General features: G+C 38.7%; 1 protein-coding gene across 1 annotated transcript in view; it reads left to right on the top strand.

The window, feature by feature from the left end:
- Positions 1–2,064: 2,064 nt before the first annotated feature.
- The window catches only part of SEPSECS (Sep (O-phosphoserine) tRNA:Sec (selenocysteine) tRNA synthase), a 38,636-nt gene continuing 30,760 nt past the window's right edge, over positions 2,065–9,940 (top strand). Inside the window, exons 1-5 of the mRNA XM_004432320.3 lie at positions 2,065–2,358; positions 3,175–3,329; positions 5,683–5,801; positions 6,130–6,288; positions 9,006–9,159. Of these exons, the coding sequence (XP_004432377.3) occupies positions 2,065–2,358; positions 3,175–3,329; positions 5,683–5,801; positions 6,130–6,288; positions 9,006–9,159 (881 nt within the window). The remainder of the gene's footprint in view (positions 2,359–3,174; positions 3,330–5,682; positions 5,802–6,129; positions 6,289–9,005; positions 9,160–9,940) is intronic.

Here is a 9,940-nt window from a genome sequence, read left to right as displayed (position 1 = left end):
GTGAGTCAGGGTTCTGTTATATATGGTCTGGCACTTGTCCATTTATATAATCAGTCTGTCAAGGCGAAGATGTCATTGAGCAATTACATCTCATTTAATCATCGTAACTGTCTCCTCCGTGTTCCTATTTTACAGACGAGGAAAGCAAGGCTCAGGGAGTATGAGTAATGTATCCAGGGTCATGTGACTAGTGACACAAGCAGAATTCACACCTACGAAAGTTGGACCTATTTTTAACTGTTTCATCTTGTAAAGACCATGAAATTATTCTGATGTTGCCCTATCTGTTAAAAATATTAGGGTGCCCAATAAATACTCATTGGGTGAGTGAAGAGATGAATTTTTAGAACAGTTCTTTTGAGATTGCCTTCAGAGCCTGCATTTTTTGAATACCTTCAGTAAAGGCATAGCTCAATGATGGGTTTAGTTTTTGGAAACAAACATCTTTCTGAACTAAGACTGGTGAATAACGTAAAAGAATCAGTTGGCTCAAAAATCTAGTGTGTCCATTCAGTAACGAAATGGATCTTGCGATTTTTGCACATTTTGCGTGTGATTTACAAAGCAGCTTTGAAGCCTTTTCGAAAGAAGTTGCGAAAATTGTTGTACTTTGGGAATAAGAAATCAACTTTCCAAAAGTTGGAAGGGTAACGCTCATTTAAAAAAATAAGCTAAATTCTCATTATTTTTGTGGTTTATCTTTCTGTGTAGTTTTATGTAGTTCTCAAATGGTCTACATCATTCAACAAACATTTGTTGAACATTTATTTATGCATCCAGCGCTGTGCTTTGAACACAGATATCAAATATAGCCCTTGTCAACCAGGAGTTCACAATCTAGTTGAGGAAGACAGAAAATTAACAATTGAAATGCAGTTTCACGAGTATAATGGCTGATAAATGGCAGGATGCCCTGGGAACATGCAGTAGGAACAGTGGTGAGTTGCTACATGGTAAACAACTGACTTCTGGCGGGAGAGGGTAGGGAAGGGCCTGATTTGTAGTGTTTACTGATTTCCATGTTGTAAACACTCCCACCATGGCCAATTTCAAGCTACCATCATGATGCCACTAAGGGAGTTGGAAAGAGATGCGCAGTAGTACACCACTATATCCTATTTCTGCCATTCAGATACAAAAGATGTAAATAACCTCAAGAGCGTAGCTAACAGTAAAATGTAGTAAAATAATTAGGAAGTGATGAGTTTGAGTAGTTATTACTTTTGCTTTTAATATAATTAACTTAATTGTAAACTTACATAATTTTTTAAAGAGCAGTTGTAGTTAAAAACCAGCTCACAAAATTACTGAACATTTAACCATCAACTCTTGCAAGAGAGTATGAACCAGTACAAGTGGGCTCTAGCATATCACTGGATAAGAGCAATTACTGCAGGCTCACCTAAGGCGAAGATTGCAAGGAAGTCTTGACAGGGATCCTGCCTGTTCATTCCTCATTTCTCTATCTCCAGCACCTAGTGCTAGGATGTTGAATGGTTAGAGTAATTCAGTAATTCAATATTTAAAAAAAAAACTTTTTTAGCCTCCACTATACCCCGGGCACTGTTCTAGGTGCTCTGTGGGTACCGCAGCAACAACCAAGGCCCCGCCTTTAGGGAGTTTACATTTGTGTGTTTGTGTATAAACAAATGTCTGTCGTGTCAGGTGGTGGGTGATAAAAATTCTGTAGTGCAAAGGAGAAAAGGAGTGGGCATTGCTATTTCATAGGGGGTTATCAAGCAATTGTAAACGTTGCAGTGTATGAAGGTAAAGACGAAAGGTTCTGGAATCTGAGAAACACGGTCTGAGCAAAGCGGAAGCAGAGACTCTACGCAGATCTCACCATTCAACGGTACTGGAACACCGAGTAATTTAGGAAATTTTTTTCTTCTGAGAAGCCCACGGAGTTACCTTTTACTCTCCTCAGCCCTTCTGCACAACTGCAAAGTGCTTTCCAGTCCTTTTCAGGAACCCGAGGGTTTAACCAGACCAATCAGAGGGAGCGAGGCGGGGCTTATTTTCAGTACCTTCCGAAGCCCGCTAAACGCACAGACACCCTTGCGCATGCTCAAATCCTCCGGCTTCTGGCGCACCGTCTGGGGCGGTTCGCGCATGTGCGAGAGCGAGACGCAGGTTTTTGCCCCAAGGCCTTGCCGTACCGTCCAGGCGGCGAGCTGCGTCGTGGTTCTGCCGCGTGTTCTGGCGTGTGGAGACTGTTGTCCTGTCACCGTTGCCGCCGCTGACATGAACCGCGAGAGCTTCGCGGCGGGCGAGCGGCTGGTGTCGCCGGCTTACGTGCGGCAGGCCCGTGAGGCCCGCCGCTCCCATGAGCACCTCGTACGGCTGCTTCTGGAGAAGGTACCGAGCTGTCGGGTCGCTCGCAGCCGTCGCGCCCCCCGGCTCCGGCTCCGCCCCGCGCCCCTGTTGGCGCTGGGCCCGCCTCAGCCGCTCCTATTTGCTGGTTGAGACCTGTCCCGGAGCCTGTCGCAGCTTGGCGTGCACTCGGCTGCCTTGCTGCGCTCAGCGCCTTCTCAGCCTCGCCAAAGCCAGCAAGACCCAGGGAGTGTCGTTAGGGGCTGTGTGGGCTCGGGATTTCGAGCCCCGCGGTTTTCTAACTTCGGGATGCGGAAGTGAGGGGAAGTCCCAGTCGGTTTACTGTTTTGTTGGCGGAAAGGGCAAAGTTCGCCCCTTCCATCTTTCCGTCCTCCCAGGGACTCAGGGAATACGTGATGTTTCTAAACCGCGATCTACTAACTCGAACGAAGTCTGCCGCGGAGCTTCACGGGTCTCGCTCCTGCAGCATTCCTGAATTTTAATTTCATTCAGGTTTGACAACCCCTAGTTTTAACACCCTGGTTTGAAGAATCTTCGTTGAAGATAAAGTTTAGTGGTTTTCGGTTACTTTAACCTACTGCAACTTTAAACCTGAGTAAATCTCATCGTGTGCGTGTATCATCACTCCTCACGATCTGTAGATAATTGTAATACAGTGTGACACAAACATTTTGCCTACTCGAGGTTTCTTCGTAGTGCTGACTTTGTATCTGAATTTTAGAAAGCAAGGAGCGTGGCAAAATACACGTTAAAAAGTTGTGAAATTCATTGAAGTAGGGTCCTAGGGAACGTTGGTTTTCTTAAATATAATTATAGTTTTTTTTTTTTTTTTTTTTTAAGGGCAAGTGTCCAGAGGATGGTTGGGATGAAAGTACACTTGAACTCTTTCTACATGAACTTGCGATCATGGATAGCAACAATTTCCTGGGCAATTGTGGTGTGGGAGAAAGGGAGGGGAGAGTGGCATCTGCATTAGTTGCTCGGCGTCATTACAGGTATTTTTTTCAAGTCGCATGTGAAAACATTTCTTGTTTCCTTTTTTGGTTAAAAACAATGGTGGCAGTATTCATCATGTTAAATTATAAAATGTCCATTTGTAACCTACTTCTTCCCTGTTCAAATGCTCTCGTAAACTAGATGCAACAGGGAGATGGAAACAATTTATCTGAGCAGGTGCTTTTCAAGACAGTAGGGTAAAGTGCTGGTATGTGGTGGTTACCCTGTCAGGTTCTGGGTTAACAGTACTGGCCATGTCTTCTGATAAGAATGTTTAACCTAATAAACCTGTTTGGTTGTAAGAGTTTAAAATATGTTAAGGTTGTTTGTAGTTTTCCATGTTTCTTTTCTAACATGGCAAATTTTTTTTAGAGAATTATATAGAGGTAGAACTTTAAAGGGTTGTTTGCATCTAAACTGAATCCCATTTTATAAGTACCTTGCTTTGTTGCAATAAATGTAGGAAAAGTTTTATTAAATCTAATTTTAGATTTTTAAGTTGCTTTTTTGTTTTGCATTATTTCAGAAAGCTTTTCATCAATTCTGATAACCATTTAATTGATAGTAGTTCAAAATATCATTTCTCTGTTCTCCAACCTTTCTGTGAAATATAGGTAAACTCTTAGAAAACTCCTGTTTTCTGTGATTTTAAATCATGATGAAATTTTCCTAGGGATAGTAGACTTTTACTTCAATCAAAACCATCAAACTTCCAGTTCAATCAAAAGGCACCAACTTCTAGTTATAAAATAAGTCATGGGATGTAATATATAGCATGGTGACTATAGTTAATAGTACTGTATTGTATATTTGAAAGTTGATAGGAGAGTAGATCTTAAAAGTTCTCATCACAAGAAAACAAATTTGTAATTGTGCAGTGATGGATGTTAACTAGACTTAATTGTGGTGATCATTTCACAGTATATACAAATGTGGAATCATTATGTTGTACACCTGAAACCAATATAATGTTATATGTCAATTAAATCTCAATTTAAAAAAATTGCAGTCAAAACTAATGATGATGAATATATAACTTGGATGAAAAATTCGTGGTTAAAAATGGGCTGATAGGGGCTGGCCCCATGGCGTAGCGGTTAAGTGCACTTGCTCCACTGCTGGCGGCCCAGGTTCGGATCCCGGGCGCGCACTGAAGCACCGCTTGTCAGGCCATGCTGTGGCGGCGTCCCACATAAAGTGGAGGAAGATCGGCACTGACGTTAGCTCAGGGCCAGTCTTTCTCGGCAAAAAGAGGAGGATTGGCATGGATGTTAGCTCAGGGCTGATCTTCCTCACAAAAACAAAAAAAGGTCTGATAACATGGTTGATGATATATGTTAAAAACAATGCTTTGTACATGAGGTTTCAGTAGTAATGAAATGTGACACTAGTGTTCTGTGATAATTCCAGTGTCCAGAATTTCCGATCTAACTGTACATTAAAATAAATTTTTCAGTTTGAAGGGTATTCAGAGCTATCATTAGTGTATAACATCATCTAGTTTAAAATGAGTGGATTTGCACACTAATTTTCAGGGAACGTATAGTTCTTTTCAAACTAAGGCAATATTTGAAACATCAATTCATCCCCATTGGAATTTAGCCCACTGCTCTAATTAAAGGAAAAAGAAAGAAAGAATTTAATGTTGTATATATTCTGGTTTTCTACTGCTGCATAACAAACCACTCCAAAACTTAGTGGCTTAAAACAGTCATTTGTTTTATCTCTCATAGTTCTGTGGGTTAACTGGGCTCAGCAGGGTGTTTATAGCTTTGGGTCTTTTAGGTAGTTGCAGTCAGATGTTGGCTGAGAGTTTAGTCATCTGAAGATTCAATTGGGCAGTTTATCCAGGTTGACTGACTTAGAGGGCTGGGAGCTCAGATGGCCTCTCTATGTGGCTCGGGCTTCTCCCAGCATGACAGCTGGATTGTAGGAAGGAGCCCCCCAAGAGGCCAGGTGCAAATCTTTAAGGCTTCCTGTGATCTAGCTCAGCAGTTCCAGACCATCACTTCTGCTGGATTCTTCCTGGCCGAGCAGGTCACTAAGGCCAGCTCAGGTTCAAGTGGGGGGTGGAATTAGACCCCACCTCTTGGTGTGGCAGTAGCATGTGGGCATAGGGAGAAAAGGAATTGATGGTGACTGTCTTTGCAGACTAGCTACCACAGCATAATTGATGAATTTGTTTCAATTTAAGTAGGATATTTTCATATTATTGATAGTTTATGAAATATGTCTACAATAGTCAAGTATCGCTTCTGGTATTTTTTTGGTTATTGTATTTGTATACTTATACAGTGGGTTACTTAGAACACTGAATATTTTTGTCCAGTTATTGGCCCATTTTTTGCTTAGGTTCATTCATGGAATTGGACGATCGGGTGATATTTCTGCTGTGCAACCAAAAGCTGCAGGTTCTAGCCTTTTGAACAAAATTACCAATTCTTTGGTCCTGGACATCATAAAGTTGGCTGGTATGTACTGTGTTAATCATAATATTTTTGGCTGACCAGCCACACACATCTTTGCCTAATTTCTTTTATTAATGCTTCTTTCCAAAAAGGATGTAAATGGCTTCTACAAAGACATATATATATATATAAACCTTTAGAATAAGATGGAGAATCAGAGCCGTAAGCCTGGGGGATGAATTTGGCAGTGAGCTTCCTGAGAACGAGTATGGAAGAGGAAGCACCAAGCCTACAACTCTTATTATTTGATAGAAGAAGTATATCATCTCTTCAAGAAGGATGCTGGTTTTTCAATGGAACAACTAATTTCTTTTTTACTTTTTATTCATAGGTGTCCATACAGTGACCAACTGCTTTGTAGTTCCTATGGCAACTGGTATGAGTCTAACTCTGTGTTTCTTAACATTACGACACAAAAGACCAAAGGCAAAATATATTATATGGCCAAGAATAGACCAGAAGTCCTGCTTTAAATCCATGATCACTGCAGGTAAAAGAAGAGAAGTGGCATATATAATGTCTTCAACATCACGGTTAGAAAATTCAAACTTTTTATATAGAGATAGATAAATGAAAAAGAAACTAAATGTGTTCCTTTTCCTTCTTTTTATTGTGGTAAAATACACATAACACAATTTACCATTTTAACCACTTTTTTTTTTTTGAGGAAGATTGGCCCTGTGCTAACCATCTGTTGCCAGGCTTCTTCATTTTTCTTTTTTCTCCCCAAAGCCCCAGTACATAGTTGTGTATCATAGTTGTAGAGTTGTAGCTCTTCTGTGTGGACATCAAGCATGGCTTGATGAGCAGTGAATAGATCTGCGCCCAGGATCTGAACTGGCAAACCCTGGGCTGCCAAAGCGGAACACGTGAACATAACCGCTCCGCCGGCTGGCCCCATTAACCATTTTTAAATATACAGTTCCGTGACATTAAGCACATTCACGTTGTTGTGCAACCATCACCAGCATCCATATCCAGAACTTTTTCATCCTCTTAAACTGAAACTTTACCCATTAAACAATAACTCTTCCTCCCTACTACCCCCAGTCCCTAGCAATCACCATTCTACTTTCTGTCTCTATGAATTGGACTACTCTAGGTTTTTCTTATAAGTGGAATCATATTTGTCCTTTTGTGACTGGCTTATTTCACTTAGCATAATGTCTTTAAGGTTTATCCATATTATAGCATGTGTCAGAATTACTTTCCTTTTTTAGGGCTGACTAATATCCCATTGTATTTATATCCCACATTTTGTTTATTCTTTCATTGATGGACACTTGGATTGCTTCCACCTTTTGGCTGTTGTGAATAATGCTGCTATGAACATGAGTGTACAAATACGTGTTTGAGTTCCTGCTTTGAATTCTTTTGGGTGTATTCTCAGAAGTGGAATTGCTGGATTGTATTGTCCTTATTTTTCAAAATGGGATATGATTACTGCCTCACAAGATTGTTTTGAGGATTAAATGGGATGGCATATGAAGTGCCCAGCAGTAGTCCCTGGAGTTTAAAAGGTGCTTCAGGAATGTTTGTCGTATATACATGAGTGGAGGATACATAAATTATTACCAGGAATCAAAGTACGAGGAGGCAGGCATCATTAAGTATAGATGAAACAAAAACTTTAAATTGATGTTTTGTTATTTGGCTTGCTTAAGTCGAATTTGAGAATTTAAGGTTATTTTTGAATGGCTTCAGTCTGTTGTATGAAATGAACAGTATTGAGCTGTAATTAAACACCATAAATAATCCTAAAGAAACTCATGTAAAGGGATTCATAATAAGGACATATAGCAGAAACTGATAGACTTTTAAAAAACATACTGACTTATTTTAAGTGGCAATAAGTTGTCAAATCTGTTCATTTACATCCTATTAACCAAAGATCTGATAACCAAAGTTATGGAAAAATTTCCCGTATTGAAAAATGGGAAACTTTTTTTCAAAAGATGTAATTTGGACCACAATTTATAGTTCATTCTTTTTTAGGATAGCCTGTATCCTTAGGAAGCAAGATAGTTGTATTCTTAAAAAAAAAAAAAACTTGCGTTTTAATTGTTTGAAAGCAAAAACAGAGTTGGGTCTAGAGAATTTGAGAAATAATAGAGAATTAGCTGTGCTTAGGAAGCTACCTACTTAAGTAAAGTTTTGTTTGTTTGTTTTAATAGCTGTGAAGGTATAGATATAAAAACTAGACATCTCTGAACCAACGTATTTGAGTTGATGATTTTATAGTGGCTGAGGTTTTATATTTCTGTAGATAGAATGCAAACAACTTGATGTGGATTCTAAAACATAAAAGAAAACTGCTCGCTCTTAACTTTGCTTTAGCTTGCTGTGTGACCTTGGGGAAGCCACTTAATCTTCCTGAACTTTGGCTCCCTTATCTTTGAAGTGACTGAGTTGAGCTAAATGGTTTCTAAATCCCTTACAGCTCTTAAATCCATGAATCTAGCCTGCTGCTGGATTTGGTACATGGGAAGGCTGCAGATGTGACTACATAATAACTTCATGTGCAGAATTTCCCAAGTTTATTTTCTATCCAATTTCCAACACTTAAACACTTAGATTTTACTTTTACTCTTAAGTACTTACTAGTATCACAAAGTACTTAGTTACAGAAGTGCTTTGTACATTATTTAGTGTATATATTGCTTTTATAATTTTTTAAGTTTATGGATACCTAAATATTTACCATATGTTACATAGTTATTATTTGGGTGGAACTTTGGTCATATGCTAGTTAAGTGTACTAATTCAATTGAAAATTTGAAAACAATTTTTATATTTAAATTATAGAAGGCCGTTGTAAGCCATGAGATGGGTCTGTGATCTTTAGGCTACTGAAATTCATTATGTTTTTCTTTAGAGGTAAAACATGAAGTCGATGATTGTGATTTGTTTCAGTACTTGAATTTTATTATTATTTTTGTCCATCTCTGAAGTAAAGTGAGCTTTAAAATAAAACTTAGCTGTTGCCAGAGAATAAGTAGATTTACTTTTCTAGTTGTCCTTTACATTATTTTGACCTGCCTTTGACTCATAACAGTACTGAGCCAGGTCTTTATTACTAGAGGAGGGTTCATCAACTAAAATAAATATTTAGAGTTCTTGTGTCAAGTAGCACTGCTTCCTAGAGTACCAGAATCTTCCCTCATTTTAGTTTACATTGACGTTTTGATTTCTGGTTGGCTTGGTTAGGTTTTGAGCCTGTGGTGATAGAGAACGTTTTAGAAGGTGACGAGCTGCGCACAGACCTGGAAGCAGTGGAGGCTAAAGTCCAGGAACTTGGGCCTGATTACGTTCTGTGTGTTCATTCGACTACATCCTGTTTTGCTCCAAGGGTGCCTGATAGGTAAATGATTTGTGAATATTGTCCTTTAGGTGTTCATCAGTCTTTTAAATAAAATTCGGATATACTAATTCTCAAATATGCTTAAGTAACATTTGACAGTAAATAGGTGAATGGACTCTTCTAAGAGAATAGATTGACCTTGTGGAGAAATAGCGTAATGACTTGGGAAAATAAAAATTTGGTCTAGAAGAAGGAAAAACAACTAGTACCAAGTGGAGATCCCTTTATCACCTAAGCAGATGCAGAGCATCTCTGTTTTCTTCCTTGTTTATTTTCTGTTTCTGATCTCCTAGCATCTTTTTCCTCATTATTTAATAGAAGTTTCTAAGCTAAATGTTGGATTTACTTGTTTTCAGTCCTATCTCCACTTCTTTGATCTTACAGTTAGTTTTCATATGTAGGCACTATCAATATTAACAGATATTAAATAGAAAATTTTAGGATTATTTACTGTCCTTTGAATTTTTTTTTAGTTGGAAGATTAACCCAGATGTACACTTCGGTATACACAGAGGTTGTCTTTGCATTTTGAGTAAAATGCAAATATTTAAGAAAATAAAAGCAAAAAGAAAAAAAGCAAATGTTTGCTTTTCTAAGAGATGGCTTCAAATTTTCATTCTGAAAATGCAGTAGGCTTAGGTCTAGTAATAGAGATGTTTAGTTTTGACAGCAACTCTGTTTCATTTTAACATTTTGAACAGAAGTGCTAATAACTTGTAAAAACTATATTGACGTTGGACTTTTCTTGTAGCATTAAGTTATATTTTGGTTTTAATTCATG

The sequence above is a fragment of the Ceratotherium simum genome, chromosome 8, assembly GCF_057802395.1.
Source record: "Ceratotherium simum simum isolate JZ-2026a chromosome 8, ASM5780239v1, whole genome shotgun sequence".
In the NCBI taxonomy this organism is placed as follows: domain Eukaryota; kingdom Metazoa; phylum Chordata; class Mammalia; order Perissodactyla; family Rhinocerotidae; genus Ceratotherium; species Ceratotherium simum.
Note: the sequence above shows the minus strand (reverse complement) of the source record. Positions and strands in the feature narration are given on the sequence as shown.